The following is a 26,728-nucleotide window of genomic DNA, read 5'->3' as shown; positions in this document are numbered from 1 at the left end:
TTGCTGATTAGCCAGGTGCCTGCACCTGCTCAGGAGAGCAAAGTGCCTGACTAATGCTTTCCTTCTGATCAAAGTTTAAGAGCGTCTGGTCTTTTTAGATCAGTCCCAAAGGGAGCCAGCCACTTGCCACTGAACTGCTGTAGCTGATTAACACAAGTATGTCATCCAGAAAATTAAACTCTGCTACAAATGCTTGACTTTATTTCAGACCCTGCTCATAGGCTAACAGGTTGTGGTCTATCGCACACATTGTATAAAGGTTATTCCGGCCTCTTTCGTTCTTTTTTTGTAATAATTTGAGGCTAAAAGAAGTTAAAAGAAATGCTAATGTTTACCTATTGAATAATATGTCATATTGTTTTTTCTGTTGCAGGTTTAGGGTGATGGGCAAATCAGAAAGCCAGATGGATATAACAGACACTATTGCGCCAAGGCCGAAGAAAAAGTCACGATGGAGCTTCATGGAGATTGCGCTCACAGTCATTGTGCTTCTGCTGACCATCGTGGCAATCACCATGATAGTGCTGTTTGCCACGTACGACGGTAAGCCTTATGTTCCCTATTTTTCCATTACTGAGAATGTCGTGTTTAGTTGAAGGCGCACAATGCCACTAGCCATGGCAAAAGGTGGGAACTAAGAGGCACAGGTCATCGAGCTGCACGACAGAGCATGCGCCACCGTTTCCGATGCCGTGCGGCAACCGTGCGCCTGCAAACACACCCACATAAGCACACAAAGGTGCAGCCGCTGGTTTCGTCTCCAAGTGAAGTTACGACCTGGCCACACATCACATATCGGATTGTATAGATCCTTTGCAACAAAGTAATTGGTTAGTGGTAGTTTGCACTATATAGAGTTTGACCACTCTTATCCTTAGGTTCGTTTTTGCCCAGAACTTTTACTAATTGAAATGGAAACAGCAGGTCTCAGAAAAGACAGTTTCAGAAAGTTTTGTCTTATCAAAATGAAAACATTGAATCATACCTGTATGGCCCTGGTTACTTCCCACCAGTATTTTCCACTTACCCCACATGTTCATATAACCTGGCCCCAGGAGTGTTAGTGATCAGAGTATGTGCTGATCGTTCCTTTATGTCCAGTATATACAAGTGCTGCAGTGGGAAGTTCCATTTGGCATATGGGACTGAAGGTTCTGTTTCAATGATACAATTAAAGCCTAGCACCCACACATTTGAATTAGCTTAATAAAGCTTACATCTTGGCAAATGCCCCTGAAAGGCAAAGCGTTGTGCTGTACCTTGTAGTGCTTTGACTGTGACTTACTGTGGATCTGAGGCAGACAGACTGTGCATACATGGAGATTTAGGCACTTGTTTCAGGAACTATGGAAGGAGAATGCTTGGCATTGTCTCTGCCTGTGCTGGGCCTTGCTTGGAAGTGAGCTTGGGTTAAGTGATATGGCCTCCTTGGGAAAGGCTCCTCTCCTGTTAGACGTAGGTCCACTTATTGTATTGCCCAGTGAGCATGGTGTTACCTTAGCACTCTCGCTGTGATCCACTTTGCATGCGTGGTGTGTCACAAAGTGCAGCGTCTTCTCCCTGGTGTCTGGAAGGGCGCCCACGGGATTCCTTCTCTTGGCATCCTCATTCCCTTTGCTCCTCAGTGCATGTGATGTGCGTCACAAGAGCACACTGCCTCTTCATCTTGCAGCCTCATGCACTGTGCTCCTGAGTCAATGCAGGTTGTGGTGCCAGAGTGTAGCGTCTCCCCAGCACATCATGTATCTACTGTGTTCCCCATGGAAACAGTACACTCCCCCAACACGTTTGCTGAGAATGTGGCTCACTCTCTCCTAATGTGTGAAAGGCTGGCGTCAGCTCAGAAGCAAACGATGAAGCCCAGAGAGAAACTCTATGCAAGGTTGAGCTTTCACCATCTAGTGGTCAGAACGTGTTTATGCCACACACATTCTTAGCCTTTTATATAAGTGGATGGATGCATGAATGGGTATCTACATATGTTAAAACAGAGAGCACAGATAACGTCGTAATTATCTTGTGGCCAATTGTTCCCAGTACATGTTTTGGACTTTACTGTGGTCCATTCATCAATAGGTTCATCAAACATATATCACTGATGCATGTACAACTGGGTGCAAGAAAACATCAGCCTTAGAATAAAAGTGGAAATGCAGAGAATGTGCTGATTTCATTTGCGCGACTTTCAGAAATACGCAGGTCACCTTATTCTCAAAGATCGCCTGCACGTTCCAGGAGGGGCTAGAGAGTGGCATGAAGATGTGCTGCCCAGCACCCTTGCACACATAAGGGTCTGGGGGGCCTCCTGACTCTAATGCATAACTGGCTCCAAATAATTATGTGGTGTCTGGGAGCAGATTCCAGAGAAGCGGGCCCTACAGGCACATCTTCTAGAGGGGCATCTTCAGGGAACATTTCTTATGGATTTGTACGTAGCAGGGTTGTGGGGAGGGGTGGGAGTGTGTGATTGGAGGGTATCAGTGGTTTGCCCCCATAATAAAATACTGTGATAGATACAGCAAAATGGAAATGTGAGGAGGTGTTCCAGATCCTTATATACATGGCTATTTCCAAGATATTACTATAAACTGTCTAGGGAGTACCAGCATTTACTCTAGTGCTCAGATCACATGGCACTCATTTCCATCAAATAGCCTTTGCTTTTGCCTTTCTCCCTGTTGCACCAGTGAGTACCCAAAGCTTCCTGATTATTGTACTGTCTTTCCACACCGGGCTACTCACATATTATGCATTCACTCCTGCTCTTTCTCCTATCTCTCACCACGCTTCTTCCATTCATATCTCTATTATAAAATTCACACATCGAAACTCCCACTTCTATATCTCTCTTCTGTCTCCTTCCAACAAACAAAGCCGACAAGCTAACCATACCTCCTCTTACACCTATCCACCTCTCTTCCCGTCCTCTGAGACTCAACTTCTCTACTCTTCCTTACCTCATCAACTGAACATTTCACTCTGGAATGCTCAGTCTGTATGCAACAAAACTTCCTTCATCACTAACTACTTTTACGACAGCTTTCCTCCTCTAGACCTTCTTGCTATCACTGAAACCTTGATTTCTCCATCTGACAGTGACTCTCTGATGGCCTTACAAGACTCCAAACAATCCTTCATTCACTCTCCTCGACTGACTGGCAGAGGTGGAGGCGTTAGACACCTACCCTCTTCCCACCTCAATGCCTCAATAATCTCGACTGCCTCCTCCTCTACCTCTTTTGAATTCACTGTCTCTGATATTGCTCTGCCTCACTCGATTCACATCATCTCCATCTATCGCCCTCCTGGTCCTACTGGACCATTCTTTGATGAACTTGGCCAACTCCTTGATACTCTTTCCACTAAACATCACCTCATTCTCTTAGGTGACTTTAACCTTCCCTCTCCCACTACTTCTCAGAAATCTGAACTTCAGTCTTATTTTAGGAGACCAAGCTCTCCACTCATTCCAAAACCTAGCCCCACACACACACACACACACACACACACACCCTCTCTTTGGATCTCTTTTTCATCTCCACCTCTCTCTCAGCCCCTAATACTACTGTCACACCATCCATATCTGCTCCGGGCCACCCTCTGACCTTTACTCACTACTTGCTTCACCTATTACTAAAAGGAAATATAAACCTTCTGCCATCCCCCTTTTCCAACCTAGAGTTCCACTAACACTGCCTTCTCCAGCTTCCAATCCCAACTATATGACTCATTATCCTCTCACTCCCACTGCTAACTTTCACCCCTAAGTCTCAGCATCCTCAACCATGGGTGACTCCATTCATACGCTCTTGACACACAGACAAGTGTTGGCTGATGCACAAATGGAGGTGTTACGCTCACCTGCTATCCACAGGGACGCCACCCAGCCGGGTTACTCGCTGGTATGCTTCTCAGCTTTGCCCTGATGTGGTCTGCGGGGAAGGTTCTGCCTGAAAATACAGGAGGACTGTGTTCAAGACTGACCGACTGGGGTAAGTATCCTCCCTCCACCCCCGTATGATTTCAGTCCCTCTGGCACCCTCTCCTCACCTTGTGGTAGAATAAGGTGTGCTCTCCGTCCTGCCTTCTTTGCAGGGGCGCGTTCTCTTTCATGGGCGAGTGCGGTCCAGTTACTTCACTGACGCCGGCCCATTTGATATTGTTCAGGTATGTCTTATTGCTGTTCTTCAGTTTTGTTGCTATCCTGCATGCCTTTCTTTGTTTAAAATGTCTCTTTTTTTTCTCCCTTAGGTATGCAGAGCTTCAGCGCGGTGAACTGGCTTGTTTGTACCCCGCTGGTAAATGATGGCGCATTAAGAGCACTATGATGCGGAAAGTAAGCGCTATGCGCAGCGCTGCAAAGTCCTGCCTTTGCTAACCTGTGTTTTCCTTCCTTGTAGGTCGCAGTGTTCCTCAGCGCGAGTGGAATGTCCGGAGTGGTGCCAGCCGAGAGGTGACCTGCCAGGTAAGCCTTTTGAGCAGTTCGTAATTTGTAAATGTCTCTACTGCTTTCTTTAATGTTGCCTCTATCTTCCTCTTTCAGGTAGTTCTGTCCGGGAGGCGTGCAGATTCGAGGAAGCTGTTCTCAGTAGCTGCGAGTGTTTAAAGATGAAGACTGCAGGTAAGATGCTGCTGCTAATGATGTTCCTTTTGTCTCCTTGCAGGTTCTGCTTCTCCGAGGTTCGAGGGAATAGATGGACACGGTGAGCGTCATGTTGCATGCTGCAAAGTAACGCGAAGAGTGTTGTCTTGCTCGAGTGTGGTTTAAATAGCCCCAACAAAATAGTCCAGGTAAAGTAGTCCCTAGGCTACCCCACCCAAAACACTAGACCGCATAGCTTGGTTCTTATGAACCAAGCTATGTGGATGCCGCCATGTTGGCTGACGATACAATAAAGTAGTTCCCAAGCACATTGTTTTTCATGGTGTATGAGCCTGGCGCAATAGGCGCCAGGACTGGACCCATGAGGGCTTTTGAAGAGGATGCCAGGCTCTAGAGGCCCGAGTCCTGACTCCACCTGACCAATAGGTTTGCCAGAGGGGGTTTTGGGCGAGGGTCATGACAGGAGGTGTACCCACTCACATGTGGAGCTGCAACTCTACCTCTCTGCTCCGAACTCTCTCAAGTACACTATTGATAGAGCTAAAAGGGAATTCTGCCTAAACCTCATTGACTCTCACTCCAATCATCCTTGATGGTTGCAGGGCACCCTAAACTCAATCCTCACTCCTCCTAAGTCTATGACTATCAACTCCATTCTCACAGCTAATGACCTAGCTGAATACTTCACTGCAAACATTTCCAAAATTAGCACCTCTCTCCTGAATTTCCTCACACTCCCTCCTCCTTCATGTTACACTCCACCTACTCTACCTTCATCCTATGCCTCTATCTCTTACTTTAGTCACACTAATACTGACAAAGTGCTATCTCAACTGATGAAGGCTAACCCCTCTTGTGCCCCATTAGAAACTCTTGCTCCTCAGCTAGGCAAACCTCTCACCTCTCTGAATGCTTAAACCTGTCCTATGACTGCTTTCTTTACCTCGATTTATTAAGATAGAATAAGTTGTTTAGCAATTCCATTAACTCATCAATTGCTCTAAAATGCCATTGAATCGCATTGCCTCTTTTGTTGGTGTTGATGTATGCCAGGTGATCAGCTCTTTCAAGTATAGTAAAAGCTAAATAAGCATGATTGCTAAGATCCATACACGTTATTCTGAAGGGGGAACAATATTCAAGACACTAGAAGGGTTATAGTTACAAATATGTAATCAATTACAGAACCAATTGTCCACCAGATATTCGTCTGCTCGCCAGGTTCAGACAGTATTCCGGCTGACCTGTTTACAGAAAATGTAGAACTATGGGCTCCACTATTGACAGCTTGTTTTAATGGTATGTGCACAAATGCACAATTTCTAGAATCATGTGGGAAAGGGATCATCCACCCTATTTATAAAAAGTGTCCAAGAGACTGCCTGACCTCATATAGACCAATTTCTCTCCTTGACTCTTTTGCACAAAATCTTTGGAAGAGTGCATCTGGGTAAAATTGAATCTTGGATTGATACCAGAAGCATTCTTGATTAGATACAAGTGGGTTTCCTCCCAGGATTGGTCACAAGTGAACACATTTAAATCTCTATCTGATCCAGGCTGATTCACTTTGCTTGAAGCACAAACTTGCCTCTACATCAACGGACTAAGGGAGGCATTGATGCGGGTCAGCATGGATGTGCCAAAAAAGAATGGGAAGTCCTACCCAGTCTTGGCATACGCCAATGACGCGGTCCTGATTGCTCGTACACCAAGAGCCTTGCAGGACCTTGTCATTGTGTGTACAGACTTCATGACATCATTGTATTTTAAAGTTAATGATGTCAAATTGGCTGTCATGTTGTGTCATCTGTGTAGGAAGAGCCCGAAGATGGCATCACTGTCTACAAATGGTGTAATAATCCTGAGAGTGCTGCCCTTTGATTATCTGGGGCTATGTCGTAATCCCAATTTGAAACCAGTGGTTTATAGTGAGAAATTAGGGGTTAGGTTGAAACAAGCTCTTGGGGGGGGCGGTGGATTAGATGTATGTCAATGTCTAGTACCAAGCCACTAGACCTAAAAAAAATGGTGCATACTAGCAAAAGCTGCTGCCAACTGTGGGGCCTCATTATGGGGCTACGGCAATACACAGAGCATCCAAATTTCCAGGAATGTCTTTTTAAAATAAATCCTCAGCCTTAATCAATCAGCCCAAACTATGTTGCCCATACTGAGCTAGGCATGTTGTTCTCGTGATGAAATGGTGCTGGAATCAATTTTGCATTGGTTCAGACTATCGGCAAACCCGAGGGCTGGTGTAAAACACTCATTTATTAAACATGCCTTGGCCAGGGGGGGAGTGCAGGCAGTTCCATGGATGTCACATGTGAGGAAGTGGTTGGTTAAAATAAATGCTGAACACCATCTGACCAAGCCTACGGTCATCCCTAAATCTGATGCGACACAGCTCAAGCATCAGCTGTTAAGCATCACTAGAGCTGAGAGAGAATGTATGGAAATAAAGAAGGGCACTAATAGAAATGTGGCCATTATTTAATTGATGCAATTCAAAATTATTTATTATGGGCAAATAATCCTGGAGAGAGAAACTTCTTGGCTCAAGCATAGTTTAATTGTCCCCTATAAGATTTATGCTGTCCCGCTGGTCAGGGGCGGGCAAGGAAATATGTGTCCCTTTGGGTGTGAGGCAGAGGAAGATACTCTGCCTTTTGTTCAGTTCTGTCCAGTTTTTAAAGACATCAGAGCAAGAACGCGTCTCCCAGTTCTTAAAGATAGACATTTTGCACACTGTCGACTTGCCTTGTTATATCCTCTCTGGGCAGAGAGCCTGTATCTCAGATGGTCGCTGCTGTCGTTTTTAAGACAAGCTTTCGCTAGAAGGACATCTGTGTTATCTATTATTTGATGGATGTCACATTCAGCTCATTTTACTAAAGCAGGTAAGTAGCTAAAGCCGGCAAGATAGCTCAGTTGATTGAGCGCTTGCTGCTGAGATGTACATGAGATCTGCAGGTTGCATGTTCAAATCCCGGCGAGGTCAATTCAGCCTTTCATCCTTTTGAGGTCAATAAATGAGTACCAACACAGGATGGGTGATATTGTTTATATATTTGTTCTAAATAATAACACATCATTATCATTTGGTCTTGGACGTCTGCTTGCATTCACGGTAATTTGTAATATGTGCCTGTACACACTGATATAGTGTAGTGTACTTAAAAACAATGCTATATGATGCCACTTCCAGTTTTGTCAAGGGGAGAGAGGTTGTGTTCCATCGCTTCCTGTGATGTCACTTTGGATTGGGTGAAATTACATCACTTTCTATGATGTCATCAGAGGTCAAGGGTCATGTGATGTCACTTCCGCTACCTCTGGCATTTTGGTGAAATGACATCCCTGCAAAATGGGCAGATATATATGATTGTGTGGAAGCCAAAGAAACTGAATGGGGTGGAAAACATGTTTAGCATATTTAAGATGTGGTCTTGTATGCTTCTGTATTGATTTTAAGGCCTAATTTTTATTTTGCTGAAATGGTATTTATGGACTGTTTTTGAAACCCAGTATCAATGCAATTCGTATTATTGTTTTTGAGATTTGTATTATTGCTAATGTTGTATGCATGTTTTTATGCTTTTATGGCTATTTTGCCGAAATAAAGTGATATGATTTGTAATCAATTAACGATTTGCTGCTCCATCTACGCCGTGTGGACATTTCACTGTAGAGTGCAGTGAGGCAAATAGGATCTACATTACATGCTATGGTGCACAATGGAAATCTGCAAATGACAGCCACCATGACATGACAAACATGTCTTTTATCATTGTCCAATTGATTACATTTCATTATTCCCGCTGTTACCTAATGCATTAATCGTGGGCACAATCTGCTGAAATCAAGCTACTGAAATCAACATACTGATTCACGTGGATTGTTAGGAGGAGTTCCCACACAGTGATATGACATGATAGGTTATTTATAACAAGCTTAATACCCAGAGGTTTCTAAGCGTGGACCCGGGGATCAAACCTGTGTTTCTCTGTCTCGTCTTGCTTCCAAGGCGAGCACGTTGCCCCTGAGCTATCCTCCCGAGACAGTGCAAAATAAGAGCTTTTATGATGTTGGTATATGTTCCATTTTGTGCAAAGGAAATCAGCATTACTGGTGTGAAAACAGTGGGCCTGATTCATGGAAGCGTTTTGTAATGGTGCAATCCCATAGGAAAATGGTCTGTGAATCAGGCCCAGTTTCTTTCTTCTCTGACTGGGATTATTGCCTAAAAGAAAAGTTTATCCTGGACACCATCCATTTTAGTCAGTTGCCTTTTGGAGGGTCTACAGAAGCTGATCTGCTTATGATGTTAATGAGCTACTGTTTGATGATTGTATATACCCACATGCCTCATTGCAGAAACTTAGCACTGCCACAAGAGCACTTTTGCACAGTATTAATACAGGGTCAAAACAGCCTTAATGCAAACATGTTTTTGTTCAATGCGCTTCCCCAGTAGGCTACTTTTTTCCAAGGCTGATACTGAGCAAAGCAGCACTGGACTGGTGCAAAGCATTGTGACAAGGACCATTGGGTGTTCCATGGGTTAAAGCACATATGATATATAACATGAAATCATGTCAAATTAAATTAATTACGTTTTTGTTTCATTTTAGATGGTGTTTGCAAGTCAGCCGAATGTGTTCAATCAGGTAATTTATACAACTATTGTAAATCAATTGAATGATGTTACTTTTACAGTCGTTATGTTTGTTACAACACAATGGGCCTCATTATGAGTCGATGGTGCTATAGAAGAGTGGTGGGAAAACCATTATGTTGGTGGTAACAGATCTGCAGCACATTTTACTGCACAGCCGAATTCCAAGATTGGGGGAAAAGCGGAGGAAGTACCTCCCATATTTAGCTGGTGGCATGGCCTCCATTTTGCCCCAAATCAAGGAGAAATTACTGTGGATGAAATTACTAGCCTGGGTAATTCCTCAGAAATCCTCATGAAGCTCTATAGACCCCAAAAAATTAGATCAACACTACCATTCTGGCACTTGCAGTTGGAGTGATTTCACCAAATTACAACTGGTGATAACAGTAGTTGAGTTTAGCAACTGAACCTATACTTAATGAGGCCCAATGTTTTGCATTAACCACATATATTTCCAATTGTGCATGCTTAAACCGTGTGTATTCGTCAGATAACTGTGTATTCAAAGTTGGAGCTCGTTTAAACACTACCTGTGTAACTATTTTGCAAAGTAGAAACAACTCTTTACACAGATTCTTCAAAATGGATGCAGGTTATAAAATTGTTTTTTGATCAACAAAAGGCCTAACAGCCTAGCATAAATGTGTGTGAGTTATATGTATCAACGAGGCACTATTTCCAAGTAATTATAGTATTACTATGAAATATTTTCTAAAATATTTCCACATCTACAGTTGAAAAAATCGATTGTTTAATGCACCTGCTTCAATGAACTGTGCACTTGCTAAATGGCATTGCAACTGATGCTGCAAGATTGACTCGACTGTTAATCCTTCAGAGGTTGATAAGATGAGTGTATGACTATTTGGAACATGACAATTACTGGTGTGAAAGGCTAAAGGTTTGGTTTTCTTCCGCATGAATAATGCATTTTGAATAGTGTTTCTCGAGCCACTCTGAGCCAGAGTAACAACACGTTTCGGGAATGCACTTTTACTAGCACAGTCGCTCGAATCTTGGTGTGCACCCCATTTTCCATTCCAGCCATAGAGATTTTGGTGCCCTTGGGGAAAATTAACAAGTGTTCTGTAAACAAACGTCCATTGCCTCAAAACAGTGTCACAACAGAAAAGCAGCTTCCTTCTCCCTCCCCCCTCCCTCCCTCCCTCCCTCCCTCCCTCCCTCCCTCCCTCCCTTCCTTCCTTCCTTCCTTCCTTCCTTCCTTCCTTCCTTCCTTCCTTCCTTCCTTCCTTCCTTCCTTCCTTCCTTCCTTCCTTCCTTCCTTCCTTCCTTCCTTCCTTCCTTCCTTCCTTCCTTCCTTCCTTCCTTCCTTCCTTCCTTCTTCCTTCCTTCCTTCCTCCCTTCTTTCCTTCCTTCCTTCCCTCAGATATCTGTGTGCAGCCTTCAATCTCACATTTAAATCCCAGTGAAGTCAATTTTGCTCATCACATATGTATATTTGTTTGTGGTGGCTTTTATATAGGAGGAACATAGGACTAAAGCAGACAGGAGTTTCAGAGCCCCTCTACTGTGTACAAATATGGTTCAAATAACCGGCTCTATGGAATTCCTTTCACTCAGGAGGGCCTTCTTCCACTCGGGAGGGCCTGCAACCACATTTTAGCTCACTGGCACTTCACAGAGAAGCAAAATCGATTTGCAAATCAGCCTGGTCCCACCCACAAGGGCAGTACAGCCTCGAAATGCTAGGCAATTCTCCTCTGAACAAGAGTACCATCAGCAACACCTGACATGTGTTTCGGCCTTGTTGGGCCTCCACAATGAGATGGAGCTGGGACTCTCCAAGGCACATTGAGCAAGGGCTGCATGTCTGAATGACCACAGGTTACTTAGGGTGAAAGCCCAAGTTTTGCAAATTAAACATGAGCATGGGAGCCCCTCTACTGAGAACAAACATGGTTCAAGTAACCTGTTCTGTGGAATTTCTTACACTCAAGAGGGTCTATAAACAAAGCAGTGGAGGTTTCACAAGGGGTTACAGTAACAGCATACAATAATATAAAAGTAATTGGGAGGATATACTATAAAGAATACACTTTAGAGGACATGGAGACATGGTATATCAGAGGTTACAGGCAAGTGATAAAAAAGGGAAAGTCGGCACAGACTTGATTCATTTGTTGGTGGATCTGCAGTTGTACTCCCATTGAAGCTACTGTATTCCTGTGAGTTTTGCACAATCTGACCATCCTAGGTTCTTGGTGGAGTCCCTGGGTCTACATTGGGGATTCCTCACTAGCCTGCTTCTGCCATATGTCTATTTGTTTTATTAAAATAATTTATATAGTGCATTCCTTGTAAAATAATGATTTTCTGAGCACTGTATAAAGAGTATAACCATAAATAAAACATAGACAATACAGCCATTTAGCTTTTATAAAACAATGAAATTAAAGCTAATACTATTATATTGCAGATATAGCTCAAGAGTCATATTCCTCCACATAACATTATACAACATATTCAGAAAAAAAGACCAGATGCTATATAGAAAAGACAAGTGTTTTTAGTTATATTTAAAAGGAAGCAAGGATGGGGGCAAACATAGAGTAGTGGGTAATTGATTCCATTTATAAACCTTCAGAATTTCAAAAAGTAGGTTTGCCTTGCTAAGAGACCTCCTAGGACCAGCAAGCAGAGACAGACTACAAGCTAGTTAATGGGGGTGGCCTTGCTGAATAGCGATATAGGTCATACACCCTAATTTGATTAAACTTTGATCTCCAAAAGGAAGCCAATCTTACACCTAGTGAATAGGTGAAATAGAACACATTTTCTGGCTTCTGTAAGCAATCTGATGCCAGAATTAAATGCCTTTTTCAAAGGTATCAAGGCAGACTTGTACCAGTAGGGCATTTACAGTGTCTATGTGGGATGGAACCAGATATTGGAAAACAGCCAATTGACAATAACCAGTGGGTAAGAAATAATGTATTCTGCATATCGCTGGTAACTGACATTGTACCAATTAGGCTTTTCTTTCGAAATGTGAAGCTGCATGGATTACCTAATATCCAGCATAAATCCAATTGATTTTACAGAAACAGACACATATTGTGAAATTCCTCCTACAGTAAAGACAGTCAAACAGGATTGAATTGGTCCTGAATACTGCTCAGGGTCACACGCTAAGAATTCTGTCTTATAGTTACTGAACTTCAGAAGGACTAGCACCATCCAAAGTGCAAACACTAAGGCATCAGATAACATCAGTCTCTTAAGCCAAAAGCGCGTAGATGCCTCTGTGTTTTGTGCGCTATACAAATGACAAAATAAATAAATCAATAAATGAATAAAACACATAAAGATAAAATTGACTGTCGCCTTTATATTGATGAATGGATACACCATATTCCGCAGCCAGATATTCCATATGGTCAACGTATAGATTAAAAATCATATGAGCAAAGTCTGCACAAATTAATTTGATTTTATCGACAAAACAATTATTGAACCTATACCATATATCTACCAAAGGCTTCAGCAATTCAGTTTTTACTGGCTCAATATGATTTTTCGCAGTTTTTAATGGGTCATTTGCTTCATTATCTCTAGTGTTTTTTTTTTATTTTGAATAATCTGATTATCCACTTTTTATCAAATTTCTACCCAGGCCTTTTTAAGATTTTCCAAATCTACAGAACTCTTAGATATATTACCTATTTTCACTAATTTGAAAATTTGACATTTGTTGGAGTTCAAATCATCCTAATAACACATTCTGTGTTTTATTTGTTTAGGTTCTTTAATTGTAATGAAACTAAAATGTCCAGGAATCATACTAGAACATAGGAGTACTTAATAGCAATGTCATCAGTGGACCATATAAAACCAAAAACTCCTTCTTTCAATGGAAGAAGGCAACATTGCAATGGTGTGTTTTTAAAATCCTTTCTGCCCTTGGCAAACAATACTGTTTAATGGTAAAGAAAAGGGAACCATCAAATGATCTGTCAAATCAAATTATATTGGTGTGGGAACATTTTAATTGGAGTGTAGGAGGGCAAGGCTAGCCATCTGCAAGATGGCCCCTTTAGTAGCGAGCTCCATGCTTGAAGCCCCATTTTGAATGTTAGTGTCTTAGGTGAGCTGTTTAAATGAACTGAAGATTATAGCATGGAGTGGAGGACTGATCAAGAGCAATTTGTTAGCATTATTATACCATGAATGGTGATTTCGGCACCCCGCTCTCAATGGCAGCTGTGCCAATCACAATACTAAAATGTCTAGCACTCTGAAATCCCTAGATTCTCCAGGTCCTTTATCTGCTTGATGAACACAGATATATTTATAGGGAAAGGATCTGCATTTGAACTTTCCCAGCACCTAGGTCAAACCATTATTAGCGGACTCTGCTGACAAGGAGGCCTGCTGGTGCCAATTAGGAGAGTGCTGTGGCGGCTTAATGGAGTGGCAGAGTGTGGTAAGGTGAGCTGGGTCCTGCTGCCATTGGCCATGGTGTTGATCCTGACACCCAAATCCACATGTTTTGTTTCCACGAGATGTAGAGGATCTGCAGCAGACCAAGATCCACTGATTTCTTTCTCTTTCAAGTACACATCTCCAACTTAAAGTCACAACCTTCCTCGCTGACACATTAGAAAGATCATAAATTATGTCTCTAGCTTATTGCTTTGAAATGACTTGCACAGATAATACTTACCCTTTCATGCAATATTCCCAATAGAGGCTTCTATTTACTAGTACTGATTCCTGTGTGAAAGGCAACTAGTTAGTAAGTCTTCCAGTAATGCACTTTTAATTTCAATTGCTGTGAGTCCTCCCAAAATCTGCTTTGTATTAATCACAGTTTCGATGGCCTCTGATAAAACATCCACTTGCAAATAACTATTTCCTAAGTTTGAAGGGAAGTAGAACATTCAACACATATCCACATCTACAACAGCATACAGCCAAAATGCTGGAATATGTATTGATTATTAAATATTCCAATTAATCAGAGGATCAACATACCCTAGATGGAATTGACGAGATTAAAGAAGTCTGTTTTGTGATAAAGTCCATACCTGAAAGGGCAACAGATGTCGAAGTACATGTATATCATTTGATAGATCATGTTGAAGGACTGGAACACCTTCAAGTGAAGGTCGACAGCTTGAGATGACGTGAATGGAATTGAAGATAGAAGAGAGAGTACATGGGCTTCTTCAGGGTACCTGATAAAATAGAAGGCTATTACACAGTGAAATGTATGAAGTCCTGGATCAAGAAATGCCTCCAGCTTACATGTGATGCTTGTCTGGAGATTGGGTGTGCTCTCTGAATCCAGACAAGAGAGGATACCTGGTGACAAGGGCCTCCAGCCTCTAACCATTTTTTCACTTCTGCATCAACTCACTATACTTCAGGGAGCAAAAAAGAATTCAACACTGTATTATCATGGCCACACAATATACTTTATGGCATACTGCTCAAACATGAGAATGAATAAGAATTCTTTTTTTAGAATTGATTTATGAATTACATAACAGAGGACTACAGTATGGCTTATTGAATCCAGCCAGACGGTCATAATGAACAATGAAGGGATAACCAACCTATTCGCAGGATGATGTCACTGTGAAGTTCAACAAAAGAAGAGAGCCAATGCTTCAGAACTGCCTTCCTCAAGTACCCAGTGAGCTATTACCTCAGAACACACTGTTGAAGAAGATCATTTTAGCAGATTCTGTTATCGCACAACTAATTCTACCAGGCCAAGATATGAAGATCACCCAAGAAACATGGTAATAGCTAACATGGCAACGTATCAAGAGATACATGTAGGTGCCTGATTGAAGCGTTCAACATGCAGGAGCACACTCCTTCCAACTGTAGTTGAATGGTTGTAAATCTCTCCTTTGACAATACATTTCATTAAAAGACCCCCACCCTTTTTCACTTTCTACCTTGTGATATGCCAGCAGACGTGACCCCTTGCAACAGGCACTCCTTTTGGTGAAGCCATTTAATTACAATGTATACCACTCCATTTTACATTCTGCTTTCCACAACATTATTATATCAGGGGTAGTGAATATGGCCTTATTTAGGGTCCTGCTCGAACAGGGGACCCTAAATAAGGACATACTAACCCAGGTATACTAACATCAATCTATAAACAAGAGAAGGTGCTCCTACCTCTCCACTAGTGTTCCTCCAAAAGCGGGGATACATGTTACATGAAAACTACATGTTGGATGAAGCATATGTTGTTTTGTTAGATGACTATTATGTTGAATGAGTACTGCTGCAGAGGATCTAGGTCTGTGGTCCTTGAGGAACACTAGTGGGGGTGTGAAGGCACTCGCCACACCTCCATAGAATAGAAGTCAACTTTTATTCATGAGAATGAGACACTCAGAAGTTATCTTTTGTAATGCCTGGGTTCCGTTATGATTAGGACAGGCCCCTGTTGCACTAGATCATGCTTGTGTATTCTGGTAGTTCTTAAAATGTGATATCCGTCGTACATCTGTTTTGGAAACTTTTTGTGTGGCTCGAACCTCCTCACCTATGTGCCTCCCAGTCCAGGATGTATTGTTTTACAGAACCGCTTCATCCATAAGACCTTTTTAAAATAGATATGACTGATGTTAAACGTGTCTCTTTGTTTACTGCCTAAATCACTGCTTTAAGAGAAAGAAACCCCTTTCCTATTTAAGATCATAACATCCAAATTAATTTGGTCCGTTCTTATCTAAGTTTTGAACCACTGTATCTCATGTTCTAAAACGGTTCCAAGGTTTGTAGCATACTTTATTCATAAATCTAGTTCCCTTCCTTGAAATAGATTGTTTTTCTCAGCCAACCAAATACATCCATTGTGATATTCCCTCTAAAGTTTTCACTCTACAGTGATTGTTGAATTAATTCACCCATAGTGTGTGGAATGAGTATACAAAATGGAGTTACACTGTGCGAACGGCGTAGCATGGTATGATTTAGAAATCAAATGTTCACATTTAGAATCTATTTTAACCCTCAATCAGAATCAGGAACTATAAAACCTACTTTCCAAGAAGTTAGAGAACTAGTGAGGGAAAAAAATATGTCTTTATTTTCTGCCTGAACTCTAGATGATTGCAACTAAGGCAGACGTCCGAAGGCAAATAGTTCCAGAATTTGGCAGCCTGCACTGAAAAAGAGCCTACACCCGATAACATAGCTACAGATCTATTTTTAGAAGGCCATTTAAACCGAATATTCTGAAAACGGCATATTGGTTGGGCTACTCCTGGTTGGGTGCTATTAGACGAGCACCTCAAGAATCACTGCCAGGATAATTGCTAAATATGTAACACCCATTCACAGAAAATGTCACACCCAATAATTAAGACTAATCCTTGGGTTTGGCACGTGTCCTCCAAAACCTATATAACGAAGTTCAGATATGGCATAACACTTCAGTTGGGATTTAAATAAAATAAAAGCCCACACTGGCTGATTTTGAACAAATGTGGCATCAAACACGTTCGGCATGTGTATCAAAATGATAGCACGTTATTGTTATTTCAAGAACTAGCTTTGCAATGTGCCCTTTCTACACAGGAGCATTGGAGGTTCCTGCAACTAAACATTGCCTACAATCGACACTAAGAGAGATTGGCACAGATCCCTCTTCCTCCCAACTCTCTTTTTATCGACTTGACACTTAAAAGTTGAATTTAAACCGTGTATTCCTTGTTGATTGATATGATACACTACACACCATGTAACCATGTAGACACAACTCCTGGTAAAATGGGATGAACAACTACAAGGTGGTCCATGTGAATGCCAATGCTCTTCCATGGTGAGGGCACACAAGGTAGAGTGAACATAACACAATTTAAAATATTATATGAATGGTGTTGGATGCCAAAGAAATTGTTGAAACAAAGGCTATCAAAAGTAGCATTTGATGGAGAATGTGCTTTATTGCACATTTAATACACATTTAATGGTGATTTATAATACCTGGAAAGTGTTGGCAAACTGTATGGAATTCAGTCCAAGACTTACTGTCCACCCATTATCTACAGATGTAGAAATAGCAATATTTCATGACTTCTCAACGATAACACCACTGGACAATCACCACACTAGATGATTAGTGTAGAGCACTGTTGCATGTGCCCTGTATGTGTGAACTGCTAATGTCTGCTGTGTATGTGTACTGCTAATGTGTGCATTCTTAGTTGCTGGAAAAAGAAAGACACCACAAACTGCCTAACAGACATATCCAATAATCATTGGAATAATTAGAAGGATTTTTGTTATGAAATATCATTATTTGCCTGATGTTTAAAGGACATCTTGAAGATTGATATTTTATTTTAGATAATATCAACGTAACAGTTTGTACTTAGTTGTATCTCCCTCAAACTCCTCCCAAAAGATATGTCTCCATTTCCTTTCGTCTGCATTAATGTTTCTTTTGATGTGCCACTGAAATGTAATGCGAACAGTAGCTTTGATTTGTTTTGTACGAAGTTGAGTTTCACAATTTTTGTTTTCTGATACTGGGCCTCATTACAACTCAGGCGGTAGGGGGTTTACGGCGCCGTAAACAGCGCCGACCCTTACCGCCTGAGTACGAGGTCCCTTAGCGCCATGGCGGATTTAACACCTGCTTTTAGCAGGTGTTAAAATCCATGGCGCTAAGGGACCATGGAGTTAATTACGCCACCGTAATTTACGGTGGCGTAATTAACGCCTTCCCCACTCCCATTATGCCCTATGGGGCAAAAATGGGAATGGGGAAGGGTAAATGGGGATTGGGGACTTACCGCCCCGCCAAACTCGGAATGGGGCGGTAAGTCCGCCAACCACCATGGCGTAAACGTAGTTTATGCCATGGTGGTAAAGTCACAGCCCAGGCGGTAATTTACCGCCTGGGTCGTAATGAGGCTGACTGTGTTTTTAGAAAATGTAGTAATGCAACGACATACCTTATCTCTTATTGTCGTACATATGCTTCCTTGAAATACAAATTATAATTACAAAACAAAAGGAAGGATCCGAAAAATGTAAGTGTTAAATGATTGCTTCCTTTATGAGTAGGTAGAAAAACTAGCTAAGTTGTATTCATATTCTGTATACAACTTAAGAATTCCTGAAATATCATTGAGCTCCCAGGTAAACTAAAATCAGCTAAAAATATGTTACAAGAAAACATTTTCATTGATAAAACCTAAATACCCACAAAAAATCTAAAAAGAGGTATGTCCAGAAGATTTATACACTAAGAGCCTTATTCATGGAATTATCTGCATGGAAAATTGGGACTTTGCGTGCCAAACTGTGTGCAAAATCCTGTTTGTCGATTCATGGAACCGAATGCGCAGCACTTCTTCGTACGTTGAATGGAGTTTTTGCAGGCGCGGCACGTCGCTTTGAGAGGTCGAGAGCCTCGCGCGAGACACCATGCAGAGCTTTGGTGCGGCTTGCACACAGGGCAAATTACGGGGCTGAAAACGGAAAATGAGCAAGAACATTGGAAAACATTGGTGTTGCGAGGGACGGCCCGCAGGCAGTCCATCCCACGCCCACTATTGCGTGGAACAATACGTATTCATGGATCCGAGGCATGCAACTTCTCGGCGGGGAAATGGCCACGCAAATCCCTCATACAATCAACCACCCGAAGGCAGGCATACAGACACTTGCGCATAGGAATCACCACGCAGAGGTAAGACCGGGTGTCGGATTTAGGGGTGCTTGCACACAGCTGTGGTACGGATCTGACTTAGGGGTGCATGCATGCAGTGTAGTGGGGTGCAGGAACCGTTAACGGGGTTTGTATGCAGATTTTCCGAGTTTTACCCAAGTTATGAAGTCCCAATCCAGGGCAAAAGAGTCCTTCTGTTCTGCACTCACACTCGAGGGAGCCTGGCTGAGACCTACAGGGCTCCTGCAATTTAAGGGAACAGGAGCATGAATACAGTGCAGTAAAAAGAGAGACCTTTGTCCACATCAGTTCACCCCCACTGTTCCCCATTGGGATAGATCCCTCCTCTGCCTAGAATACCCTCTGTCTTCACCTCCCTGACAGAGGATTTTGGGATAGACTGTATCCCCAATAGAGGTCCAATTAATTCCTCTTGTTCTTCTTAAAAGTCCAACGATGAATCAAAGGAGAGGAATGAATCCCCTTATAAAGGCAAACATGCCACAGGGGATTGGTGGTCGAAGGGGTCCAATCGAGGCTGTTGTAACAAGTGTCCTTTGCCTTCTGACATCGCACACAGAGTGCTTTGGCAGCAGGAAAATGGCGAACGTGAAAAGGTAGAATTGAGTAGCAAACCACACAAAAAGACTTAGAAAATGTTTGCATAAAGTGACAAAAGATGGCTGACATATTGCAAAACAACATTGCACGCCACAGCAAAGTGAAACCTTGCATATTGGATAATAGAGGATGGAAGTGAAGATCCACGGTATCATGGAGCCCTTTGGGTTAGAAAATTCAGCTAATATGCATGGATTTGAATGTAATAGTTGAGAATTGAAATCCACTCAGCCCTTCATCCTTCTGAGGTTGATAAAATATGTACCATTACATTGGGTAACAATACACATCTGTTATCTATCAATAGCGCCATGATGCCCCTCTGGGTGTGAACGGGCACTCTACAAATACACCTGTTATGTTATGTTGATAAGTACACTCCCTCGCTTGTCCTCTCTCTCTCTTTCTCCCTCTTGCTTTGTCCCACATGTAATTGTAATTGCGTATTAATACAGCACATATACACAAGTGGTGTGCTTCAAAGCGCTAAAAGGATACAAGCATGGACATCATTTAGGGGTCGCAGGGGTTGCAACTGCGACCCCTGAGGTCTCCCTTGCGGTTCTACAATATTTCGCCGCAGTATTTTTCATCGCAGGTTTTTTCATTGCCGTTTTTTTTTTTGGTGGGGGGTTACCCCCCAAGGGCCCACCTTTTTTTTTTATTCCCTTACACCCACAACCATATATTTAATTTGTTAACCCCCCCAAAAAAGAAAAAAAAGATGAGTTTTTTTTCGAAATAAAAACGGCGATGAAAAAACATGCAACGAAAAATACCATGGTGAAATGCGTGTATATCTCCCTTGCTACCCCTGTGGTCTCCCTTGCTACCCCTAAAAACAAAATAATTAAAAGAACTGTTTTTTCTTTTACATTGAGGCTCATGGGCTGTGGCCAGCAGCACGTGGCCAGCAGCATGTGGCTCTTTGTTCCTGGAGTGGCTGGTTTTCTGATAGCTATAGCCAGTAAGATAGCTCAGTGGGTTGAGCACTGGCTGCTGCAAAGTGTGTTTGATCTGCAGGTTGCAGGTTTGACTACCAGCAAGGTCAACTCAGCCTTTCATCCTGCTGAGGTTGATCAATGAGTACCAACACAGGTTGGGTGATATTGTATGTATATTTGTTCTATATGAAGCGCTTAAGCGTAAGTGCTATATAATAACACATCATTATCGTTTGGCCTTGGACGTCTGCTTGCAGTCAGTGATTTGGTAATATGGGCCTGTATGCAATGATATTAATGATACATATGGTGATCCATTCTTGTATGAAACGTATATCACTTTACAGTGATATCGTATCCATATTTTTCGTAGTGTACTTAGAAACAATGCTATGTGATGCCACTTCATGTTTTCTCAATGGATGAACGGTAGTGTTCCATTGCTTCCTGTGGTGCCACTTGGGGATGGGGTCGAATTAAATCACTTCCTGTGATGTCATCAGAGGTCAAGGGTCGTGTGATGTCACTTCCGCTACCCCTGGCATTTTGGTGAAATGACACCCGTGGATACAAGTTGTGCAACAAGGGTCATGGTTTGGCAGGCGAAGGGAAAGTTGGCTGCGTCGGAACCCCCCGCCCCTTTTTACTGAAGTGTCATATTAGGGTTTCTGAAAGGCATGGACCTTTCAGCTGCAAGAAACGGATGCCAGGGTGAGAGAAACATAGGCTCAAATTTCTCTTTTCTCAATGTCCAAGGCTCAGTAAGAGTGGCCGGATGCCTCAGACTAGCTTGCACAGGTACTGCGCCAATGGAGCCACCTTGGTCATTGCCTGTCAAGCCAGAACATATCAGCACAATAAAGAACAGTGTTTGTCAGACATTCATCAGGCAATTGGGTCTTGGGGCCAGTGCCGGTCTTTTTCCCCCTCAAATCTTCTCCAATGGTTCCTGAAAGCTCAACGACTCTGGGGGTCTGAAATAGTTGGTCCTCAATGTATGAGTGCAAGGCTAGCAGGGGACAGAGTGTGTAGGAGTTGGAGTTGCTATCACTTGGAGTTACAAAGACTGGGAGAGATTAACTAAATGCCCATTTAACCTCCACCTTGGCCAAAATAATCCACTCTTAGATATTACATAGGCACCTGTAAACAGAGGTACAAGCAGCCAAAGGCCTTTCATCCTTCACTGGATATTCATACCATAACACTGGGCAGTAACGATACCTATTGTTTCTTCCTTCCGTCCTTTCACTTTAACTTTTCTTCTGTCATTCCATCTCTCGTTCCCTGTTTCATTGTATTTCCCAATTTCTGTCTCTCTTTCTCTCTCACAAAAACTTTTCCTTTTCCTCTAATGACTTCTTTTCATTATCCTTGTATTGCTTGATAATATTTCTTATTTCCATTGTCTCACACTTTAATATAGCTCTCTGGATCTCCCTCTCTCCTCTTTCTCTCTCTGACCCTCTCTCTTTCTATGCCACTCTCTTTACTTGTCTCCTCATCTTTTACTCTCACTCTCAGTAAGCAATACCCATCATTCTTGGCACTTGCATGACAGCTAGATATGACTTTCTGAATCAAAGCCTCCATTGCTGACGTGTAAGGCTAGGGAAATTCGGAGGCTGCTTGCATTTGTTTAGGTTCGATTTGCTGAATCATCTTTCCATTTTGCTAGGACGTCCCACGAAAAAGTCTGCCAGGCTGCAACTTTAAATGTTTGGGATTTGCCAGGCATTCTCCAATTCCTGTTCAGAATAGGCAGTGCATATAATGCTAATTTCTGACACTTCTATCCACAGCATATGCTGCTTTTTTTGTCGAATGTATTTTTATCCCATGTTTTGAAGCTCCAATAAAATTAATCAAGATAATGAAAAAACATTCATATATGAAATTTAAAAATAATTTATGTTAGCGAGTCATATAATCTGGTATAACTGAGCGAGCATTAACAATGAATGTTAAATGGTAAAATAACAAAGAGCATGGAAAGGATGCAGGCAACTCAATAAGAAGTGGAAGTGCGATGCATCTATCTGAATGAACTTTGTCTAGATAATAAGCCAAACAGACAGGCTACAAGTAAAGACAAGGGGAGATACTAAATAGGATTCAACAAAACATACACATTTCTGATGAAAGAACAACACAATATGGCAACATTAGCGTTAAGGCAAAATGGATTGGTATGTAAATGGGATTAGTATCATTAAGAAATTAAGCAAATAAAGACCATTTATTATAACATTTCTGAAATTTAGTAAACGATCTATCATGGAATCTTTCATCCAAATGAACAGAACACATGGAACTTAGGGAATTCTTCAGAGCATTTCTAATTAGTTGTAATTACTTGAAAGGCAACATTAGTCATAAAAACCAAATAGCCTAGAGATTGAATATCCTGAATTTCAGGTTCCCCAACAGGACCCCCAATATTAGATTTGTAAGTGATAGCAAAGCGGTAAAATAAAACATTTTCGACAGGTTTTTGCAGATATCACTCCAAAATACATGTATACATTTACAATAAGTAATCATATGAAGGCTATTCTCATTAGGTAACTGGCACGGCCCAGAAGGTTGCTGACATTCCAGTGGAAAATCTAGAGATTCATTTGGGATTGAGGAGTAGGGAATGTAGTGTGCAGAACAAACACATGGTTTGGGTGAGGCTAGCAGTAATAGAAGATTTAGAACATTTGAACCAGAGTTTTTACCCTGTAATTATAGGAATGCCAATGGCATAATCCCTTTCCGATTCCATCACTGCCTTGGATTTAACATTATCCAATGAGCAGTTCCAATAACATGCCCATAATTGTCAGCTTTAAGAGAAGATTTACATAGTATTGACTGAAATATTTTGAAAGGGATCTCATGAGAGAAAGACTATTTGATTGAAAGGATTGAGTTAGACTGCTGTTGTATGAGAGAGCTCTGTGACAAAACCAGAAGGCACTTACTTCAGTAGAATCTCAAGTAGAAGTAAGCATAAATAATGAAAATATTACATTGGCAATGTTGCGGGGTGCAGGAACAGTTAACGGGGGTTTGTATGCAGATTTTCCGAGTTTTACCCAAGTTATGAAGTCCCAATCCAGGGCAAAAGAGTCCTTCTGTTCTGCACTCACACTCAAGGGAGCCTGGCTGAGACCTACAGGGCTCCTGCAATTTAAGGGAACAGGAGCATGAATACAGTGCAGTAAAAAGAGAGACCTTTGTCCACATCAGTTCACCCCCACTGTTCCCCATTGGGATAGATCCTCCTCTGCCTAGAATACCCTCTGTCTTCACCTCCCTGACAGAGGATTTTGGGATAGACTGTATCCCCAATAGAGGTCCAATTAATTCCTCTTGTTCTTCTTAAAAGTCCAACGATGAATCAAAGGAGAGGAATGAATCCCCTTATAAAGGCAAACATGCCACAGGGGATTGGTGGTCGAAGGGGTCCAATCGAGGCTGTTGTAACAAGTGTCCTCTGCCTTCTGACATCGCACACAGAGTGCTTTGGCAGCAGGAAAATGGCGAACGTGAAAAGGTAGCATTGAGTAGCAAACCACACAAAAAGACTTAGAAAATGTTTGCATAAAGTGACAAAAGATGGCTGACATATTGCAAAAGAACATTGCACGCCACAGCAAAGTGAAACCTTGCATATTGGATAATAGAGGATGGAAGTGAAGATCCACGGTATCATGGAGCCCTTTGGGTTAGAAAATTCAGCTAATATGCATGGATTTGAATATAATAGTTGAGAATTGAAATCCACTCAGCCCTTCATCCTTCTGAGGTTGATAAAATATGTACCATTACGTTGGGTAACAATACACATCTGTTATCTATCAATAGCGCCATGATGCCCCTCTGGGTGTGAACGGGCACTCTACAAATACACCTGTTATGTTATGTTGATAAGTACACTCCCTCGCTTGCTCTCTCTCTCTCTTTCTCCCTCTTGCTTTGTCCCACATGTAATTGTAATTGTGTATTAATACAGCGCATATACACAAGTGGTGTGCTTCAAAGCGCTAAAAGGATACAAGCATGGACATCATTTAGGGGTCGCAGGGGTCGCAACTGCGACCCCTGAGGTCTCCCTTGCGGTTCTACAATATTTCGCCGCGGTATTTTTCATCGCAGGTTTTTTCATTGCCGTTTTTTGTTTTTTTGGTGGGGGGTTACCCCCCAAGGCCCCACCTTTTTTTTTTATTCCCTTACACCCACAACCATATATTAAATGTTTTAACCCCCCCAAAAAAGAAAAAAAAAGATGAGTTTTTTTTCGAAATAAAAACGGCGATGAAAAAACACGCAACAAAAAATACCATGGTGAAATGCGTGTATATCTCCCTTGCTACCCCTGTGGTCTCCCTTGCTACCCCTAAAAACAAAATAATTAAAATAACTGTTTTTTCTTTTACATTGAGGCTCATGGGCTGTGGCCAGCAGCACGTGGCCAGCAGCATGTGGCTCTTTGTTCCTGGAGTGGCTAGTTTTCTGATAGCTATAGCCAGTAAGATAGCTCAGTGGGTTGAGCACTGGCTGCTGCAAAGTGTGTGTGATCTGCAGGTTGCAGGTTTGACCTCCAGCAAGGTCAACTCAGCCTTTCATCCTGCTGAGGTTGATCAATGAGTACCAACACAGGTTGGGTGATATTGTATGTATATTTGTTCTATATGAAGCGCTTAAGCGTAAGTGCTATATAATAACACATCATTATCGTTTGGCCTTGGACGTCTGCTTGCAGTCAGTGATTTGGTAATATGGGCCTGTATGCAATGATATTAATGATACATATGGTGATCCATTCTTGTATGAAACGTATATCACTTTACAGTGATATCGTATCCATATTTTTCGTAGTGTACTTAGAAACAATGCTATGTGATGCCACTTCATGTTTTCTCAATGGATGAACAGTAGTGTTCCATTGCTTCCTGTGGTGCCACTTGGGGATGGGGTCGAATGAAATCACTTCCTGTGATGTCATCAGAGGTCAAGGGTCGTGTGATGTCACTTCCGCTACCCCTGGCATTTTGGTGAAATGACACCCGTGGATACAAGTTGTGCAACAAGGGTCATGGTTTGGCAGGCGAAGGGAAAGTTGGCTGCGTCGGAACCCCCCGCCCCTTTTGCTGAAGTGTCATATTAGGGTTTCTGAAAGGCATGGACCTTTCAGCTGCAAGAAACGGCTGCCAGGGTGAGAGAAACATAGGCTCAAATTTCTCTTTTCTCAATGTCCAAGGCTCAGTAAGAGTGGCCGGATGCCTCAGACTAGCTTGCACAGGTACTGCACCAATGGAGCCACCTTGGTCATTGCTTGTCAAGCCAGAACATATCAGCACAATAAAGAACAGTGTTTGTCAGACATTCATCAGGCAATTGGGTCTTGGGGCCAGTGCCGGGCTTTTTCCCCCTCAAATCTGCTCCAATGGTTCCTGTAAGCTCAACGACTCTGGGGGTCTGAAATAGTTGGTCCTCAATGTATGAGTGTAAGGCTAGCAGGGGACAGAGTGTGTAGGAGTTGGAGTTGCTATCACCTGGAGTTACAAAGACTGGGAGAGATTAACTAAATGCCCATTTAACCTCCACCTTGGCCAAAATAATCCACTCTTAGATATTACATAGGCACCTATAAACAGAGGTACAAGCAACCATAGGCCTTTCATCCTTCCCTGGATATTCATACCATAACACTTGGCAGTAATGATACCTATTGATTACAGCACAGTACCTCTCTCCATCCATAACTCCTTTTCTTTCTTCCTTCCGTCCTTTCACTTTAACTTTTCTTCCGTCATTCCATCTCTCGTTAACTGTTTCATTGTATTTCCCAATTTCTGTCTCTCTTTCTCTCTCACAAAACCTTTTCCTTTTCCTCTAATGACTTCTTTTCATTATCCTTGTATTGCTTGATAATATTTCTTATTTCCATTGTCTCACACTTTAATATAGCTCTCTGGATCTCCCTCTCTCCTCTTTCTCTCTCTGACCCTCTCTCTTTCTATGCCACTCTCTTTACTTGTCTCCTCATCTTTTACTCTCACTCTCAGTAAGCAATACCCATCATTCTTGGCACTTGCATGACAGCTAGATATGACTTTCTGAATCAAAGCCTCCATTGCTGACGTGTAAGGCTAGGGAAATTCGGAGGCTGCTTGCATTTGTTTAGGTTCGATTTGCTGAATCATCTTTCA

The 26,728-nt window shown here is 42.1% G+C and overlaps 1 protein-coding gene across 4 annotated transcripts in view; it reads left to right on the top strand.

Moving 5' to 3' along the window:
• MME (membrane metalloendopeptidase) overlaps positions 1-26,728 on the top strand; it is a 589,667-nt gene that overhangs the window by 117,294 nt on the left and 445,645 nt on the right. For all 4 annotated transcript variants that reach the window (XM_069618415.1, XM_069618414.1, XM_069618413.1 and 1 more), the window contains exons 2-3: positions 374-543; positions 9,241-9,276. In XM_069618415.1, coding sequence (XP_069474516.1) covers positions 384-543; positions 9,241-9,276 — 196 coding nt within the window. In that variant the 5' untranslated portion in view covers positions 374-383. The remainder of the gene's footprint in view (positions 1-373; positions 544-9,240; positions 9,277-26,728) is intronic.

The sequence above is a fragment of the Ambystoma mexicanum genome, chromosome 10 (genome assembly GCF_040938575.1).
Source record: "Ambystoma mexicanum isolate Mex_15411 chromosome 10, UKY_AmexF1_1, whole genome shotgun sequence".
Taxonomy (NCBI): domain Eukaryota; kingdom Metazoa; phylum Chordata; class Amphibia; order Caudata; family Ambystomatidae; genus Ambystoma; species Ambystoma mexicanum.
This window is presented reverse-complemented; position numbering and strand designations above follow the sequence as displayed.